General features: G+C 29.0%; 5 protein-coding genes across 6 annotated transcripts in view; 4 read left to right on the top strand and 1 right to left on the bottom strand.

The window, feature by feature from the left end:
- LOC118071588 (uncharacterized) overlaps positions 1-2,081 on the top strand; it is a 36,668-nt gene extending 34,587 nt beyond the window's left edge. The window contains exons 7-9 of the mRNA XM_035090789.1: positions 232-509; positions 589-757; positions 846-2,081. Of these exons, the coding sequence (XP_034946680.1) occupies positions 232-509; positions 589-757; positions 846-967 (569 nt within the window). The 3' untranslated portion in view covers positions 968-2,081. The remainder of the gene's footprint in view (positions 1-231; positions 510-588; positions 758-845) is intronic.
- Positions 2,082-4,385: 2,304 nt separating this feature from the next.
- Positions 4,386-13,597, top strand: tefu (Serine/threonine-protein kinase tefu). The gene is made up of 6 exons (XM_035090788.1): positions 4,386-4,516; positions 4,620-4,766; positions 4,838-5,246; positions 5,318-12,850; positions 12,942-13,223; positions 13,301-13,597. The coding sequence occupies exons 1-6, from the start codon at positions 4,448-4,450 to the stop codon at positions 13,483-13,485; spliced, it is 8,625 nt and encodes a 2,874-aa protein (XP_034946679.1). The 5' UTR covers positions 4,386-4,447; the 3' UTR covers positions 13,486-13,597.
- A 2,679-nt stretch (positions 13,598-16,276) lies between these two features.
- LOC118071900 (uncharacterized) lies at positions 16,277-18,392 on the top strand. The gene is made up of 3 exons (XM_035091380.1): positions 16,277-16,679; positions 16,934-17,942; positions 18,019-18,392. The coding sequence occupies exons 1-3, from the start codon at positions 16,505-16,507 to the stop codon at positions 18,254-18,256; spliced, it is 1,422 nt and encodes a 473-aa protein (XP_034947271.1). The 5' UTR covers positions 16,277-16,504; the 3' UTR covers positions 18,257-18,392.
- Positions 18,393-18,409: 17 nt separating this feature from the next.
- Positions 18,410-19,627, top strand: LOC118071902 (5-hydroxyisourate hydrolase). The gene is made up of 3 exons (XM_035091383.1): positions 18,410-18,681; positions 18,758-18,993; positions 19,531-19,627. The coding sequence occupies exons 1-2, from the start codon at positions 18,563-18,565 to the stop codon at positions 18,990-18,992; spliced, it is 354 nt and encodes a 117-aa protein (XP_034947274.1). The 5' UTR covers positions 18,410-18,562; the 3' UTR covers position 18,993; positions 19,531-19,627.
- On the bottom strand, positions 19,076-20,691 carry LOC118071901 (RNA-binding protein FUS-like). Of its 2 annotated transcripts, XM_035091382.1 has the most exons (4): positions 20,470-20,691; positions 20,066-20,387; positions 19,524-19,840; positions 19,076-19,425 (listed from the first exon to the last, which is right to left on the bottom strand). In XM_035091382.1, exons 2-4 carry the CDS (start codon positions 20,093-20,095, stop codon positions 19,188-19,190), a joined length of 585 nt encoding a protein of 194 aa, XP_034947273.1. In that variant the 5' UTR covers positions 20,096-20,387; positions 20,470-20,691; the 3' UTR covers positions 19,076-19,187. The 2 variants fall into 2 exon arrangements, with proteins under 2 accessions (XP_034947273.1, XP_034947272.1); XM_035091381.1 differs by having other exon boundaries at positions 20,066-20,691.
- Positions 20,692-20,807: the final 116 nt, after the last annotated feature.

Raw genomic sequence — 20,807 nt, 5'->3', positions numbered from 1 at the left:
TCTCACTAAATTCCAAAATTCGAAACATTCATTTTGCCTCATGAATATGTTTTGCTCCAAGTTCTTCTATTTATATGTCGTACTTACATACTCTTTCAGAAACAAGCAACTTTCTGGGACTAAGAGTCGAACCTGAATCATTTCGATGGTCTACCACTTAAGCTATCTCGTACTTGTGTCTTATTTCTTACTTTCGATACCTGAACTCATCGTGGTTCTTTTTATTTACAGCAATCATAGAACTTTCTCAAAAAATTGATAGAATTCAAGAAATGCTGATCACAGTAAATGAAACCTTGAAGCTCGTTGTCGAGTCTCAGAAAAAACTAGAAGATACGCAAGATGATATTAAAATAGAACTGAACAATCTTAAAATTCAAACTTTAGCTTATGAAAATAGAGAGAATTGGTTGGCAGAGAATGGTATCATTTTGCCCATGAAAACTAAAGAAGAATTCGAAAAGTTTTGTGCGTTACTTGAACAGTCATCAGAATGCCGTCAAATATTTGTACGTATTTCAATCTATTACTTATTTTAAACTATATTTCAAAATATAATGGTATTTAATTTACTTTGTATTGTTTCAGGAAATTTCTATCCATTTTGCAATCAATTCTAAAAGATCTCTGACAAGAAACATTGCTTCAGTCATTCGAAAATACTTCATTCCCAAATTAGCAAATCATTTTACAGCTGTCAGATATGTTAAGGACAAGGATGTATTGGCAAATACCTCTTTCTACAAACATTTATTAAGTAAATTCTTCCTATTCATTCCTAATGTTACCTAATAAATCCGTTCTAATGAACATCTGATTAATAGTATATTTTATTTTTATTTCAGAAAACTTCCTTGAAAAAAGTGCCGATGGTCTCATCTTTCCAGGATTGACTGAAATGGAGTTCAACAAAGCTCTTGGAGAGGTTTTATGTAATGCCAAAGATTCAAAAAAGAGAAACAAGTAACATAATATTCATTATATATTTCTGTTTATATTAATTATGTTATTATATTTTTTCAAAAAATATAATATCTCTCTGTACCTACTAGTAAAGCACGTTTACTAGAAACATCTATACATTAAAATACTGTATTGTAAACTAACATAGTACTTAATAATAATATGTACATAGTGTATAATGTTGTCAGTAGTTCCATAGAAATATAATGAATGTCCTCAAAGTTCTCAGAAATAATTGCAAAATGAGTTCAAATCTATTAGTATTAATAACAGGAAGTATAAATAGTATATTATTTATGTATATGTAGGAATAAAGTTTTTCTGTGTTTTTACTTGTTTCATTATCATATTTTGATGTAATTTTTATTAATAGATAAATTAAACTCATTAGCATAGATATGTGAGCCACTAATCTCTATTCAAAATGTAACTATCAGGAAAAAGGTAAACTTGTAACTGTTAGAGAAAATATAAGATAGAGTTGTAACTGATGGAATTGTCTCAAGATAGATATATGTTTGATAGAATATCTTTGCAAGAGATGGAAAGATTACTATAGATAATATTACAAACCTACCTCATACATCTCTATCATTTACAAGTCTACCGAAAACATTTATGTTGCTCGCAAATAATTGACAACTTTATATCTTATCCATACTGTGAAAGTTTTATTTCATTTATAAATTCGAAAATATAGCATTTACATTTCTTTTAATCGTCTCATTAGTAGAGGTGGGTACTTCATGGTAATGAAACGATTTTAAGTAGGATTAAATGTTATATTTTAACATTCACGCTTTGCATCAACATGAAAATGCATAATAGAAGACACATTCTCAATAGAACTAGGTACTTTTTCAATGCAATCAATGATAACACTTGTAGAACATTCACTTCCTTGATCTAACACAGTAAATTCACAAAACATTGGAATCCTTTGGAATTTCTGTTCCATTTCTTCTGGTTTCATATGGTTCTTAATAGTTGTAGTCTGTAGATCTGCATCCCATTCCTTCTTATTTGTTAGAAATATTTGCCACGTTAAATATGTATTGAAAAATTGAAAAATCAGGAGCGTTAATATCATTGTCACGATGAAGCATCGATAGTTTTTTCGACTTGTCAATTTATTAGGTAACATAGAATATTGTTGCGTAGATAAGTTAAATGCTTCCATGATCAGCTAGTGCACTCCGTAGAACTCCAGTCAAGACGATATACTATTGAGTACTGTTCTAATTTTATTCACAAGCTCAATTGTAAATACTTGTTAATGAATTTTACATTAATTATAAATTGAAATGTGTAACAATTACAATATACAGGAGGTTATTATTTAGTTGAGTATAAAAATTCATGTTTTTTCAGTACGTATTTGGCTATTCTGATTATACTTATGAATTAATAACAAATTTCAAACATTGTAGACCTAGAAAATACTTTTGGACTTGAATTGACCCGCCCATAACCTATAACTCGGACACTCTATAAACAACATGATTTATAACCTCTCATGTTTGTCAATACTATTTTCGGTGATAGATTGCAATTACTTACCCTATGTATGACGCAAAAGATGTTTGAGTAACAACTAGACATTGTACGTGTAGATACATAAATTAAAGAAATAATGAGTAATAAAAACACCCACAATAGTAATTAAACAGGTTAGGTCATGCTCATACACTTTTCACGTGTTTAATTGATACTTTGATTAACATTCTATTTTGCAGTGATTTACAAGAGTTTATTTTTATAATAAATCACGTTATCTGTTACCTATTGCATCAAGTATGGCAAGAATTTATTAAACTTAAAAATAATCAGGTTAATGAAGATAACATTAATTGCTGATAATTAGCAAAAGTTTATATTAACATTATTAGATAAGTTTTAATATCAAGTATTTATTCGTTATTTTCATTCGAAATTAGGGAAGTTTATAGAATTTAAAATTAGATCATGATTAAAAGTAATTAATATTGTACTTAAAAAATCAAGTACTTCCTCAGCAACCTTTGTAATACCAGTTAATTGGTCTTGGTGATAGAAAGATTAAATCTTTGAGCTCATATGAATCCAGAATGTCATAATTATTATTTATTGTTTAATTAATCTATTTATATCTTCTTCTGGTAACCAGTTTTTGATAATTTTTTTTTTTAATTACGTATTATTAGTTGCAAGGGGGGAGTATATATAAATTTAATAATATAATAATACCACAGTATTAATATGAATGTAAAAATTTAGAAAAAGTTTTCTTTCCAAGAGTCAATCTGTAAATTTAAAAGTGAACATCATAACAATTAAATCAAGGCTTTTTTGTACGTTAATTTAAGAATGAAATTTGTTTTATTAAGGGGGCTGTTGGCTGACCATTAGTATGTTGAAATGATTTATAATCGATGTATATTGACTTCAATTTAGCCTGTCTCCAGATTAATTTGAACCAAAAAATTATTTTAATTAAAATTGTAAAGTGTTCATTTGACATTAATTGCATAAACTTTGCATTATTTTTTTTTAGCTGTATGATAATTATCAATCGACTTTCATACTATTGTTTTTTGTAATATCCCCTTAACCTAGTAGTTACGGAAATATATAGACAGCCATCTTTGTCATTTCAAATAATCTCATTGGTTTTCAGGATCACGTGGTCAAAGAAAGAAAGTGAGAAAAGAAAGAAGACGGACAATGGAGAATTTATCTTCATGAGAACACCAACAAGCTTGAGCCAAAAAAGTAATTTACTTGTCCAGCGATTGAAGAGTCGTCTTTGCAATATATAAATTGCGAACTAATACTGGAACTCATGTGCTGTCAATGTCTATTTACCAATCGCTGTAATTGAGGTTTTTTTTAGTGTCCTTTTGTGACTAATTGACAATAATCTGTTTGTCTTTTTATCGAAAAGCAAATCGTATATTTTTTTACAATTTAATCGCTTTTCTAGGCAGTACAGTACCGGACATAAATGCTGTTTAATTTTTTGGAGGTTATACATGTGATTTCCCTATACCCTTTTATAGAAAGTCACACAGCATTTATGACCGGTACTGTATTTAACAATAAACAGTTCATTGATATGAGTGGACCATGTTTTGGATAAAAAATATAACAGTTCCTTATTTTCACTAGAAAAAAAATTATTAAATATTTTTTCTATAGAAAAAAAAGCTTTATTAAAAAGACAAGATGATTTCTTGATTTATTTCAAGTGTTTACATTGTTAATAATAGTTTAATTGCTTATTATCTGTTGAACAAGATTATTCAAAAATGGAACCATACCTAACCTTGACTACTGCTACACTTTACATGCAAGCTGATAATGCGCCATGTGCCAAACACATGTTCATAATTATGTGAATGTGGTGGAAATCAACTGTGTATCAGAGAAAAGATTTAAATGTTTATTAATTATGGGTTTTTTTGTTTACACCGAGTGAAATGTTTTTATAAAAGTTAATAAAAAAATGTCATCCTCCCAAAAAGTATTCGTAATTTTACTTAAAGCTGACAGCAAAAAAGTATCTGAAAAAAAAGTAAGTGACATTCAAGAAAATGAACGAATGATTTTTTCTTAGACATTTGTAAGAAGATTTTGTGTTAATTGTATGAAAAAATAATGCATATTCTGTATTTCAGGAATTTGTTCAAAATCTATCAGATATCCTTACAAATGAAGAAATTATACAAGACATAACACATTATTCAAGAAATCAAGAGCCAGATAGACACCAAAAAGTAACATGGAATACCATATTTATAAAATGTCACCAATTTTTAATTGATGTAAGTAATAATGTCATTAATCAGATAATATTAAAAATGAACACTAATTTTATTAGAAAACTTTATCACAGGAAATAGGAAAATCTGGCCCATTAGCTGCTAAATCATCATTACAATTGCAAAATGATTGCTGTACACTTTTATCAAAGATAGCTCGTCATGCATGTACACCATTTGAAATTTTTTTGAATTTTAAAGATTTAAAATTCATGCTATTTGAAGTATTAGAGAGTGATTTTTATAAAAATGCTTATAATACCTATATAAATCTACTAACAGATGTAGTTTTATCAAATCGAATGCATAGAGTTTTAATTACCTATGAAGAGTGGAGTAATATGCTTCAGATTTTTTGTAAAATGTATGAGGAATCCCATGTCAGAAAGGATGTTGCTTTACAGGTTTTACAACAAACAATATATTATGGTTGTTTACAATCACGTTTAGTACATGATGTTAAACTGATGCTACCTTTTCTTTGTAAATATAAAAATTCATATTATTTTATATAATGTAAACGACAATATTGATAATATTTGATATAATTTTAGCAAATGTCTTCGATGATGTCATCAATGATCCTACAATTTTGCTGAAACCCGCTTACAAATTAATGTACACTGTGTGTACAGAAATTGCAACTGAAAGCAGGAAGGCATTATGTAACTTTAGTGAAAAAATACTTCCACGTATGATTGCCATTGAAGGAGATGCAGATAAATATAAACTATTACTATTTTTTATTGTAATACATCATCCTAATGGTGCTACATCAGATGAAAAAAGTGCATATGCCCACGACTGGAAAGAATGGAAACATACAATGATTATTATTTACAATCATATTTTAAAAAATATTAAATATACGTTTTTGTTTTCAAGCTTCACTGCTTTAGCTAGTGAAGTATTTAAACAAATTCTTGAAGATCACATTTATCGGGAAGAGGCATCTTCTGTTGATCCTGAAACTTCACTACGTATTAAGCGTCAACGATTATCATCTGAGATACAAAAATTACCAGATTTTTTTAATATTAATTTCGACAAAAAAGAAACGGAATCACGATGGTGCATAAGTAAAATATTGAAAGAGATGATAGAAAAATATCCAAATGTTTTAAACAAAAGAGATTTTCAAGTATTGTTAGAATTAGTGAGTGAATTATTTGCTGAGACCATAAAAAATGAACAAGCTGTTGATAGTTTATGTGAACTTTCTAAAACTTTATTAAAGACTGAACATATTTTGTCAGATGGTTTAATGTTTACAGAAATTACAGAAAAATATTGGACTAAAATTCAGCACATATTATTGAGAATATTAGGATTGAAACAAAATGAAAAAGAAGGTCATGAACTCTTGCAATTATTAATCACGAATTTTAATACATTGTCGATTAGTGAGCTTTTGTACTTGTACATAAACAATGAAATTCCATGGTCATCATTTTCCATTAATACATTGTACGTGATATGTCAACATGTAAATATCACACATTATATTGAAGAATACCGATTACCTAATGATCTCGTGAAGAATCGTCTAATTAATTGGATCCTTAATATACCTTCATGTCGAGCGGTAAAATCTGATACAATATTATCATCAGGAAAGGTTCTTATTTATTTAATATTAAAAACATGGTTCAAAGATAATTCTAATGTTTCAATAAATCAAAAAATTTTTCAAGATAATACAAATACGAACGATAACACTTTGTTTGATTTACTGGCCAATATATCAAAATATTATTTATCATTAAGTTTAGAATTAGATATTTTTAAAACTGATGATGTTTCTTTATGTACTATTAATAGTAATGATAATACGAAATTAATTCAACCAATACTTTCTGAAGAAACTTTATCTTCAATCGTAACAAAATTATGTGAATTACTAGATGATCATGAAAAAAATGTTGAAGGAGTTTCAAAGTTAATATACGACTTGAGTATAGTTGCGACGTTTATTTCTAGTTTATTGGAAATAAATGTGGAGAGAAATCACAAAGAATTGGAGAAATTATTGAATTCATTTACTCGATCAATTGCTAGTTTATATAAATTTATTTATGAAAATGATTTACTTAACAGGAAACATATGTATATCATTGACTTAATTAGAGCATTAATAACTCTATATGAAACGCCATACAGCCATACGATCGCTACGATTATTATTGAACAATGTCCTCTGGACTTTTTACGAAAATTATTAGAATTGGTGAATTTTGAAAATAAAGAAGAACTTGGTCGAACTGAAGAAGATCTTGGCATTAAATACTTTGAATGTATTTTTGACATTCGTGATAATTCTCAATGTAAACAAAGAAGTAGACGATTATCATTAGGTCATATTAAAGTATCTGATGACCATGCAATCACTATTGGTGCTCACAAAATAATAGCACTATTTGGATGCATAGACTCTGGTGGTAAAATTTTTGAAATTCAACAAAAATTATTAGAGAATATCCTACAAGTTGAAATATATGCTCCAACAGTGATTGGAAATTTTTGGCAAGCATCATTATTTTTACAGACATTGACAAAATGTCGTGAAGATTTCTTCTCTAAGGAATTTATCAATAAAGTAATAGAATTTTTAAACCAACTAACTCATAAGTGGAAAAGAGACTATAATGCTGTGAAAGGTATAACTGAAATATTACCATTATTCTGTAAACATTTAACATTTGTCGGTGAAACTATGCAAACTATTTTAGAAATATTTTTATATACTCATCACCTTATTCTGGCTAACAGATTCGGATCAGCAGTATGTTTGAGCTTTTTGAAATCTTTACATCAATTCATTCAAGTAAAATCATCATTAGAAATATTATCCAAAGATACTACACAAAAAACAATCACAATCAATGATGTATTATTAAGATATATTGGAAGTGCTTTTTTTGTTGTGCGGTTTGAAACAATAAAAATTATACATGACATATTTCAATCAAAAACTTTAGAGATACCGAAAAAGACTTCATTTTTAGAGACTATTAAAGAGAGTGTTTTAAAGCTGTTTGATATTCAGGATATATCATCTAAACAAGATGAATGGAATAATATAATATCAACTACATTATATACACTTGGAAGCATAATTAATTCTTCTGGTTTCTTTCAAACTAATGTGCTGATTTTCATGTTAAACTTACATGGAGAAAGAGAAGTACCGATAAATATGATACTTAAAACTCTTGATATTGCAGTAAAAAATGAAAATTATAAAGAAAAATTAATAAATATGAATCTTTATACTCTTATGAAAAATTGGATGGATAGAAAATATTCACAAACATTTCCATGGATGATTACACAGTCAACTTCAGAAGAAGAATTTTTTAAAGATCACATGAGTGTATTTATTTTAATAAAACTAGAAGCTCATCAATTAACAGTTATTAATACAATTTGTGAAAAACTTGGATGCCCTTTTCCTGAGGTAATTGAAACCAATTTTTCTACTGTAATAGTTTGGATACTTTCAACTATCTCACAAGCCAGTGAAACTGAATCACAATCACATAAACAATATGCAAGACATATTTTTGAACAATTAAAAAAAAATCAAGATAAATTTGAAGGTATTAAAAAATTATCATATTTAATTGAAAATCAATTAAATAAGATTTTGATAAATATTATTGAACGATTTCATGATATAGAAAATTTTACTGAAATGTTTCATGAACAATATAATTATATACCAAGTATAAATCCACCGAATTTAAATAGTACAAGTGTGGGAAAATGTTTACATTATTTAGAAAAATTATGTCCAGTATTTGGAAATTCGTTAATTTCATATTTAACAAATGATGGATCAAATATATTACAACAAGTTTTATTAATGCTATCCAACAATATTTATGAATCTCCTATGATTGAACATAAATTACTAACATTTCATCAATATGCTTTTTTTTGTAATTATTTAATTCAAGAAATTTCAAAAGTTACTTTTGACACAATGGCAATGTTCTTTTTAAAAGATATTTGTTATACTCTACTGCATCTCATTAACAAAGAAACAGAGAAATTATCAAATATTATTGCAGGATTTTTTTACACAATTCTTAAAACCTCTTTACCATCGAGATCAGAAGAAATCAGCAGAATTTTAGATTTCATTGTTGTTAGTTTAATATCAGCAATTCAAAAAAATAAAATAGATGATATTGGCTTAAAAATAATCCATTTTTTAATAACTTACTCGACTGATCCAATAAAATTGGCTGTACTTAAATTGGATAAATTTCCAAGTGATTCATGTTTTGATAAAATTCGTAGCATTCATTCTGCTAATAAACATTTTGTCGGTGACCTTAATCTTCAAAAAGAAATAAAAATATTTTTGGATTTAAAAAATGAGAAAATTACAACATATAATTATGAAGTAATTTCAGAATTAGCTAAAGTGTTACATGATAAAAAAGATGAATTAATTCAAATGTATAAAGATCTTGAAAAATTACATGGTTTTACTGAAGATTGTAGATCAAGTTTACTTCATAGATTAATTTATAAATTAATGAAATTAACAGAAAATTCAAATGAAATAATGTTTTTGGAAATTGCCAAGTGTCTTGGTGAATTAGGTCCTGCTAATTTAACGACAATGATATTACATTCAGAAGAACATCAGGCTAAAGAGGATGGAAATTTTGAAGAAATATTTATTTATAAGATAATCATATTGTTAATAAAGTTTCTTGAGAGTAATAATATTCAATTAAAAATGAATAGTGCTAGTGCATTACATCAAATATGTTCGACTTCTCAAGGAAAAAATATATTAACACCAAAATACCTAAAAGATAATGATGAAGCATCAGCATTAATGTTATTAAATTTAACTCAACCTTTTATCAATAAAAATGAGACTATAAATGATATATTACGTTTAAATAAAAAACATTGTAACATATATATAAATTCACAATACAATTTATGGAAAAATATTTCAACAAATTCATATACAGAATGGATTTTAAGTGTATCATGTAAAATTTTACATTGTTTCGATAACTCATATTTTTCAACATTAATTCCAATTTGTAAATTAAACATTGAATTTGCAGAATGGATTTTACCGAAGCTCATCTATCTTATAATTCTTACAGATGATAAAATAGCTGACAGACTTTGTAAATCAATCGATCGATTTTTTGAACAAAATTTTAATTCTTTTAATGATACAATAAATAGTAATCAATTTATTGACTCTTCTAATCATAAATCAATGAAATGTGTCTTAAATGTAATCAATTTCATAAGGATTCAATGTGGTGATAATTTTATGTTAAAATTAAATTATCTTTATGTTGCAAAAGCTGCACAATTATGTTCAGCATATTTTTCTGCAATATTTTATGCAGAACTATACTGTGAAACATTAAAACAATCGATTGATAATACGGATAATAATGAATTTAATATTGATTACATCTGTGAAGAAATTGATATTGAGACTGGTAAAACATTACAAAAAATATTATGGGAAGCATTTACACATATTGGTGATCCTGATTCTATACATGGCTGTGGATTATCTCATTTAAAAAATTTATCGTCACGAATACAGTATTATACATATTTACAACAATGGGATAAAGTTATTATTGCAGTAGATGCAGAATTAAGTTCTGGACTTTCGAATTTTAATGACATGACAATAGCATTACAAAATTCTGGTTTTAATTATTTATTAAGTCGATTTAGCAGTACTCTAAGAGACGATGAAAATATGGATAAAAACATTTATGAAACAGCTTGGCGATTATCTGATTGGAATATTATACCTAACAAAAATTCATCAAAACAAAAAACTAGAATAACTAAGAATCTTATCAGTGATGATCATGACTATCATTATTATCATTATGAAGCACTTAAATCATTACATGAAAATGATTATGTCTCTTTACAAGAGTATATTAATAATGCTAGGATAGGAATAATAAAATCATTCCATAATATCAGTCTTGAATGTAGTGAAACTATTTATCCAAAATTAGTCAAATTACAAATGCTTTTAGAACTTGAGCAAATGGCTGGAACGAACGAAGAAAATTTAGAACAGTTAATTTCATCATGGAAATCACAAAATGTTCCTAATTTAAATGATTTTGTTCATGTTGAGCCAATTTTAACTCAAAGAACTGTTTTGTTTAAAGCTAAATATTCAGTAAACCATCTTGAATATTTAAATGAAGCATTTATTGATACATGTTTACAATTATCAGAAATAGCTGAAATGCAAGGTCATACTAAAATTGCAGCTCGTATATTAATTTCTTTAGCTACAAAAAATAATTTACCAACGAAAATTCAACATCAATTGCAGTATCGTGATGCTTTGTTAAATTGGACAAAAAAAGATTTTGATATAGCTCGATATTTAATGAAAGATTTAATAAATAAAAGTGAATTGGAATCTGGTTTTTATGCTAATATATTAAGAATTTATGGAAATTGGATGGCAGAAACTAAATCAGAAAATCCTCAAAATATTATTGATAAATATTATAAAAAATCAATTGATATTCTTTCGAGAATTAAAGATCAATCAATTGATTGTATAAATAATTTAAATGATACTTATGCTGCTTTGGCTCAATTTTCAGATACGCAATATCAGCAAATAACAGCATTTATGAAAACTCCTGGATATGAGAGTCTTAAAGAATGTACTCAATATGCAAAAAATAATATTACAAAAATAACTAAAAATAAAGATGTTAAAAGGGCATTAGATATTTTTAAAAAACAAAATCAAATTGATGTTGCTGAATATACGAATATTAAAAAAGAACAAAAATTTTATTTAGAACGTGCTATTCAATATTATCTTACGACATTGGAAACTGGAGATAATCATAATTTTTTTATATTTAGAATTATTTCATTGTGGTTGAATAACAAAGACAATGAAACAGTGAATGAACTTTTTGAAAATCAATTGGAAAAAATACCTTGTTATAAATTTATTCCACTAATACCACAATTAGCACCACATTTAAGTGAAACTAGAAATAATACATTTAAATCACAAATTTATCAACTGTTAAAAAGATGTACTGAAGCACATCCACATCATACACTTCCAATACTTTTAGCTCTCGTAAATACTCGTAAAGATTATGATTTTCAAGAAAAAAAAGATACAAAAGTTGATGCAACTGAACGAGAACTTGGTGCAAAATGTTTGATTTCTGAATTTCGAGATAATAAAATATATCCAATTATTCAAGAAATGATAAATGTAGCTGAAGCATTAATTATGTTAGCATATCATGAGTTTAATGATCGAGAAGCTGCACATCGTATACCAAATAATCAAAAAATTAATCGTATTAAAAATTATCGTTATTCTATGGTACCTACAATAACTCCAAGTATTGAACCCACGGGTAAATATAGTGAAGTAATAAGTATTTATAAATATGAAGATTGTTTTGAAGGTGTAGGTGGAGTGAATAAGCCAAAAAAAATTGTTTGTATTGGAACTGATGGAATACGAAGAAAACAATTGGTAAAAGGCAAAGATGATCTAAAGCAAGATGCTGTTATGCAACAAGTATTTACTGTGATGAATCTACTTCTGGTAGCAAGCAAAGAAACAAAACGAAGAAAATTAAACATAAGAACTTACAAAGTTGTACCTCTATCACAAAGATCTGGAGTATTAGAATGGTGTGATAATTCATTACCCATTATGGCTATTCTTAACAGAGACAATAAATTCAGTGGTATGCATAATAAATATTATTCTAATGATTGGAGTCTTCAAAAATGTCGAGAAAAAATCAAGGAAGCAGCAGCAAATAATTCAGTGTTAACACAACGAAAAAAAATTTATTTAGAATGTTGTAAACATATTCATCCAGTGTTACATTTATTTTTTATGAATACATTTCCATCACCTGAAGTGTGGTTTGAAAGACGTTTAGCATTTGTACGTAGTGTAGCTACGAATTCAATGGTTGGATACATTTTAGGTTTGGGTGATAGACACTTTAATAATATTTTAATTGATGAATTAAGTGCAGAAGTTATACATATTGATTTTGGTAAGAATAAAGACTTTTAAATTGATAAACTTTCATAAATGTAATAATAATATTTTTATAATAATTATTTGATTGCTTCTTTTGTTTATAGGTATTGCATTTGAACAAGGCAAAGTTTTACCAACACCGGAAACTGTACCTTTTCGATTAACTCGTAATATAGAAGCAGCAATGGGGGTTTCAGGTATTGAAGGAGTAATGCGTAAATGTTCTGAAGAGACAATGACAGTATTACGTAATAGAAAAGATATTATAATTACACTTTTACAAGTTCTTTTATATGATCCACTTTTTTCATGGATGGTAACACCTGCTTTGGCATGGGAATTACAAAATGATGGAATGAAACCTAAGAGTAAACAATATGACGAAGGTAATTCTTGGTTTAATTTTATGATTGTTTATTTATCAAATAAAAGACTAATGAAAAATATTTTTTCCTTCTCGTAGATATTGGAAATGATAAATTTAATAAAGTTGCTGAAAAGGCATTATTGAGGTTGGAACAGAAGCTTCAAGGTACAGAAGATGGATTGCAAACTAGTATTCCTGGACAAGTAGAACGACTTATCCAAGAAGCCCGTGATCCTGCTAATCTCTGTCGACTTTTTTATGGTTGGCAGGCTTATTTATGAAGGAAAAACCCTGCAAGATATTCATTATTTATTAATATTTTTGTCAAATAAAATGAGATTTTTCTATTATTAAATTAGAATAATTGTTTCATTTTTTCATGAATAAAGCATATTTAATTACTGAAATCTTGTGAAGATATTTTATTTTATATATTTATTTATTACCTCTCAACCATTACTGTCGGACGATTTTTTTACGAGTAATATAGGCTAAGAATTAGAGGGTAGATAATTTCTTTGCATGTTCTCTGACTTTTGACCTCCGTAATTCGTCATGACATCGTCCGACCATCATTTTCAGGTAGTATTTAGAAATTTTAAAATCTAAGCTACAAATACATGTCCGCAGACAATGTTCGAAAAATTTCTTTCACCCTTAAAATCGCCGAAATATTTAGCTAACTCCCTGAAAAAGTGTAACTTTCCTTGTATATTTGCGATTTTAAGGGTGAAATATATTTTCTAAACGATTTTTATGGATATGTATTTGTAGCTTAGATTCTGAGGTTCCTAAAACGTTCCTAAAAAGTTTTTTTAGACAAACCGTTTCGGAGTTATAGAGGCTCAAAGCCTTTCCAAGTAGTACAACGAAGAAAATGGGCCCCCGATCCTCAAAATCGGAGAATTTTCTTATTTGACCTCAAAAAAAAGCAAATACTTGTTTTTATGCTTGGATCATAAAATCATGAATGTCATTAGGAAGATCTTGATGAGACGATTCCAAAACACTGGCTGTTGACTGTGTTTGGTCAAAAAAATCACAAGATATTCGTGAAGAACTGTAATACATAAAAATATGCATAACTTCTATGCTAATGATGCTACGGGGTTGATCGAGGGCTCATATGATAGATCGGGACCTAAGTAAAAAATTCGACCCCCCCTATAGGATATCCCCGTCAAAAATGCCGTATCTCGCATAGTTTCCGAGTTATGAGCGTTTAAAGGTTTTCTTATGTTTCGATGCAGCATAACTTTGTTTTTTGCTTATAACTCACGAACCATTGGACCTACATAGACTATGAGCATATCAATGGATTCGTGAGAGCAAGAGCTTTCTAATGCACTAGTCAGAATTATGATTCGAGCATAATTTATGCTCAAAATAAAGCCATTTCCGGTTCGATAGAATTTTAAGAGTCAGGATATTAATTTTCGGATTTCTGCCCTAATGTCACATAACTCAACATCGTGTCGAAGACTCGAAGATGGTAGAAATATCATTTTCTAACCCACCATTTTTTTTTGCCGGAAATGAAGTCAGAAATCCGAAAATTCTATCGAACCGGAAATGGCTTTATTTTGAGCATAAATTATGCTCGAATCATAATTCTGACTAGTGCATTAGAAAGCTCTTGCTCTCACGAATCCATTGATATGCTCATAGTCTATGTAGGTCCAATGGTTCGTGAGTTATAAGCAAAAAACAAAGTTATGCTGCATCGAAACATAAGAAAACCTTTAAACGCTCATAACTCGGAAACTATGCGAGATACGGCATTTTTGACGGGGATATCCTATAGGGGGGGTCGAATTTTTTACTTAGGTCCCGATCTATCATATGAGCCCTCGATCAACCCCGTAGCATCATTAGCATAGAAGTTATGCATATTTTTATGTATTACAGTTCTTCACGAATATCTTGTGATTTTTTTGACCAAACACAGTCAACAGCCAGTGTTTTGGAATCGTCTCATCAAGATCTTCCTAATGACATTCATGATTTTATGATCCAAGCATAAAAACAAGTATTTGCTTTTTTTTGAGGTCAAATAAGAAAATTCTCCGATTTTGAGGATCGGGGGCCCATTTTCTTCGTTGTACTACTTGGAAAGGCTTTGAGCCTCTATAACTCCGAAACGGTTTGTCTAAAAAAACTTTTTAGGAACGTTTTAGGAACCTCAGAATCTAAGCTACAAATACATATTTATAAAAATCGTTTAGAAAATATAATTCACCCTTAAAATTGCAAATATACAAGGAAAGTTACACTTTTTCAGGGAGTTAGCTAAATATTTCGGCTCAATTAAATTAATTTTCGATCTTTTTGCGGCATCATGACAAGACGAATGAAAGGTCGAAATTAAAAATTGGAGAAATTTCATTTTTCTACACCGATGTTTAGTCCGCGCGTAAACATAGCAATAGACGGAAATGGGTAGGTATTTCTAGTGTCTTCCTGAAAGTGATCATTTCACGAACAATTTCCTTCTTACCTACTCAATTTCAGTTGACATTGAGCTTTGATCTTCCTCTCCGCACAACGCGGGGGGCGTAAAGCCAACTCCGCGAACTTTTTGACTTGAGCCCAGTCAGAGAAAAGAGATAATATACAGAAAAACCATCCCAATGCAAGCTGTTGGACGGTAATTTTTACCTGCTGTTATTATATGTGGCTGGGGATACAAAGAGCAAATGCTAAAATGCCATATGTATCCCCAAGAATTCGTCCAATGGATCCCTATGCGGTGGTTCTTCTATATTATTTCTTTTCTCTGACCCAGCCTTTAGTAGTGTCAATATCTATTTTTAAAAATTAGCGCGCTTACATCAGAATGTCTAGGGATTTTCTAAAAATTAAAGTCCCTAGGGACAAAGTCTATCCAGTGTTGCCAACTTGAGGCAACTATTTACAATGTTTTAATGGAGGGGGAAATCGATCTGGTTTTTTCTTGTTTCGTCGCTTCAGTAGTCGCATGCGTAAACGGCATAAAATAAGTAGAGGGGGCATTATCACCAGAGGAAGTACTTCTCTTCTTCTCGTAAATTCCCAAAGACGACATTTTTTTTTTATCTAACTGTAGTATATTCGTCATTTCCTGAGTGAACAACAAAGAATAAAAACCCAACCGCCATTGCTAGGGAGTTAACTTCAATACTAGGACTAGTTGATTGAATTACAAAACATGGCCACCCTCTCACGCATTGAAAAAACTATTTAGTGATTTTGGAGTAGAAACTTGGGTATATTTGTTGATTAAAGTATCTATGAAAGATCACGTATTTTCAAAAATCTCAAATGGAAAAGAACCAGGTATCAAACATTATTATTGATACAAATCAAGGAGTGCTATGTACAGAGATATTTCAGGAACCAAGGCGCTTAACACCAACTGGGAAAATAAGTCACGCTAAAACTCGTGTATATACACAACGTTATCGTAAAGAGTGGGAACAAATGCCGGATTTTGAAGGTAATTAGTATGTTTGATTATATTAAACAGTAATTTTTATTATTTAGCTTCATAATTTACCATCAAGTATAAATGCGTTTTACACCCTCGTTATATAACTAACTAAACAATGATATTAGAATATATTTTATTCACAATACTTTATTTAATATCATCATTATTTTAATATTTTTATTTTTTAATTTCAAAGTTTTTATTTACATTACAAATATACATATATATATGTGCTTATTACGTATGGTTATGGTCAACAGGTTGGTTAACATCAGTTCCAGATCAAGTAACTCGTGCATTCTGTACTTATTGTAAAAAAAATCTCCACGCTCATCGTTTATCACTGTTAAAACATACATGTACTATGAAACATCAAAGAGCTGCTCTTATGTATCAAACTCAACTTCAATGTAAAGGAGATGATGAATCAAGAATGTCGGGTTTGCAATTTGAAACTGTTGACGTTAATTGCATTAAAAAACAAGAAGTGGAAGATGATGACGACGAAGATGAAAATGAATTTGAGTATGTTGTTGAAAGATTAGACATGGAAGATGAAGAATCTGAGAAATTAGAAGACGAAGAAGTGGAAGATAATCAATCTGAAAGTATTCAGTTTAAACACAACTCAAATGATGATTTACCAGCAAGTAAAAAAGTTAAATTGAATCTAGATGAACCTAAAGATACTTTAGCTCAAGCTATGGCTCATGTTCATGATGACTATCTAGAAGGTAATGATGAATCGAATAATGATCTCAATTTAATATCCCAAGAACTTTGTTCGAAAGAAGAGGTAAAAAAAGATTGTGATAAAAAATTGATAAATCCATCTTTGCAATTAAAATCAGATGAACCAACTACAGAAACAGAGCCAACAAATAACACTGTAACAATTACATCAGTGCAAAATAGAACTATTATGTTATCAACTGGCAAAACAGTGACTTTGACAACAGGAAAATTACCTCCTGGTTATGTGTTAAGTAAAGTTAAAGCTAATCTTCCAACGTTAATTATGACTGGAGCAAAACCAATTACTGCTCGTACAAATATACCAAAATCAACTCCCTCTACTACACCTCAATCATCTTCAACTGTAAATACAAATACACCACTTAAAAAATTAACATCAGTAAAAAATACTACCTTGAAACATACCTGCGTTTCAACTCATGTCCTAGATACTAGCAAAGGACTTCCTATCGGAGGACTTCAAGTTAGTTTGTATAAATTAATGGATGGAAGATGGACGTTTTTAAATGAAAGGTAAATTTATAAAGTTTTACAAAATTCTGAAACATTATATAAAATTGATAAATGAATTTTTAAAATTCTTTTTCAGTACAACATCACCAAATGGTCGTTGTAATGATTTAGTCGATACTACTAAAACTCACTTTACTCCAGGTCGTTACAAACTTCATTTTGATGTTGATAAATATTTTTCATTACGAAGAATAGAAACAATGTTCCCTTTTATTGAAATAGTTTTTGATGTTAAAAATCCAACAGGAAGTTATCATATACCTATTTTACTTACTCCATTCGGATATACTACTTATCGTGGTGTAGATCGGTAGTTCAAATATAAGTGATATTTTTTCAGTTGTAAGTAATAAATTATACATCAAGTACTTTGATTTATTACACATATGTGATCATTTAGATATATTTTTTGTACGTTCAAATAAATATTGAATAAACAAATAATAATAATAATAATAATAATAAAACATCGAAAGCTTACGATATCTTAATATTCTCCAATCTTTGACCTTATATTATCGAATCGTGGCAAGTGTATGAATCAAACAGTGACCTTTAATTTGACATCGTGATGAGAGTTTAAAAGAAAACTACGGGAAAATTTATTTGGTCTCAGGAGAATGGAACAACCTCACATCTCAACACATGTACTTGATACAAGCCAAGGAGTTGCAGTCTCGAACCTTCATGTGTGTCTCTACAAGAAGGTTGATGATATCTGGATTGTTGTTAGTGAAAGGCAAGTATACCTAGACACATTTAAATGATTTAATTTATGTTATTATGGTAATTAATGAATTTATTATTTAAAATAGCCAAACAAATTTAAAAGGACGATGTTCGGATTTTTTGGAAAAAGCTGGACAATCATTAACTGCAGGATGTTATAAATTCATTTTCAATGTGGGAGATTATTTTTCTGCTACCCAGAGGTTATCTTTTTATCCAACAATTGAAATAATATTTGATATACAAAATCCTGGTGAACATTACCATATACCACTTCTGTTGAACCCTTTTGGATTCAGTACTTATCGAGGAACTGCATAAAGTAATAAAAAAATTTTTTTTAATTTTAAAAAATTAATTTCACATTGTTAATTAAATAATCTTTATATTTTTTTTAACACTACTTAAACATTCATGAAAATGTTTTTTTTTGACACTAGTAAAGCTGTAAATAAACTTTTTAAAAATAAAAAATAATAATAAGCAACATTTTGATGTCTAAAATAACTAAAAAATTTATATTAATAAACTTGGAGGCAGATAACTCTTATCAATATTCATAGGTGGTAAATAAGCTTCCTTTCCACCGGAACCTGGACCTCCAGATTTTTGTCCACCTGAGCCATTGCCACTACCTGATGGTTTTTTACCTCTTCCAGATCCACCGCCACCACCACCACCACCGCCTCCTCCTCCAAGTTTTCCGGCTCCAATTGTAAAACTTGCTCTGTTACCATTTTCATCTGCTTCATACCTTAATTAATTTATTAAAAATAAATTAAAAACATTATGATAGCGGATCAGGATGTAAAATTTTTTAACGTCAATATCTAATAGAAATGATTGACTTACTTAACAGATACGGGAAGTCCTTCTGGGCTATCGTAAGCAAGTTTTCCTTTAACAACACGAACTGGTTTACCATCAACTTCTTTAATATCTTCTGTTTCTTCTCTAATAACACCTTCTTCTTGAGGAACTTGAGGAGCTGGAATTGGTCTTGATCCTCCACTTCTACCAACATCTTGTCTAGCACCAACATTTGCTGCAAGTGGTGCTTTTAAACCAAGACCACCAGAATTAGTTGCATGAGGAGGTGCTTTTAAACCTGCTGATAATTTATCCGCACTACAGGTATGACAGGTAAGACTGACGAACATCCATAGGACCTTAATTCAAAAAAATTTATGTCAAAAACTTTATTAAAAATTTTTATCAATTAATTTTTTAACTCTGATGATGATTTAATAAATATTTTCATTTCATTTCAGAATCACCACTGTCACTATCAAATAAGAAAACAGTTCATGTATGTAATAATACAAAATAATTTTGGATTTATAATTAATTTGGGCATGTTAGTCACTAATGTTGAAGTAAATTGTACCACGTACCAATACATATCTAATTACACCACGATACATGATGCTCGGTAATCGATTGAAGCGATCGTCACTTGAAATGACATGGTCTGGGAGACAGAGAGCCGTTTTATTGCTACGGCTGGAATTTAGCAAGTAGCGTTTGATGGTGATATTCTTGGAACTTTATGTAGAATATACAGATATGCTAGTAGAGTAAATGTTGTTACATTTGCCAATCCCTCGCTGGGTAAGGTTTGATGCCATGCAAAGGATCCAAGATGTCAAGTTAAGGTCTCTTTCATTTGTCATTATTCCTTTATGCTCTTCTTTATTTAAGTAGGTTACATGATTTCTGTTTTATATCACGAGAATCATTTGTTTTAAACAGTTACAGCAAGTGAATCTCATTATTTTCAATTTCATACAAACAATACCTTTATATAATGTTATTTAAATCATGAACAAAATGTCTTCAAAGTGTTGATCACTTGCACATCAATCTTATCATCAGACAAGTATCCTGAAAAGATTTTTCTTCGCAGATTTCCTTCTCGATAGGATAATTAATATAACAGTTACTTAATTATCTTTCTATGCGATTAGATAAAAATCGATTCTTGATTTAATTCATTCGGTATACTCCAAATCTAAGTATTTATAAATTAAATACTTAAAGTGTTTATCCGTGTTAAATACTTGAATTTTTAATTTTTGTAAACAACAATTTTTGTCATGAAAATTATTTAATGAATGTAGTGTGTGCTGAAAGAAT

This window comes from Chelonus insularis, unplaced genomic scaffold (genome assembly GCF_013357705.1).
Source record: "Chelonus insularis isolate UGA/USDA-ARS -01 unplaced genomic scaffold, ASM1335770v1 contig_88_pilon, whole genome shotgun sequence".
Lineage (NCBI taxonomy): Eukaryota > Metazoa > Arthropoda > Insecta > Hymenoptera > Braconidae > Chelonus > Chelonus insularis.
This window is presented reverse-complemented; position numbering and strand designations above follow the sequence as displayed.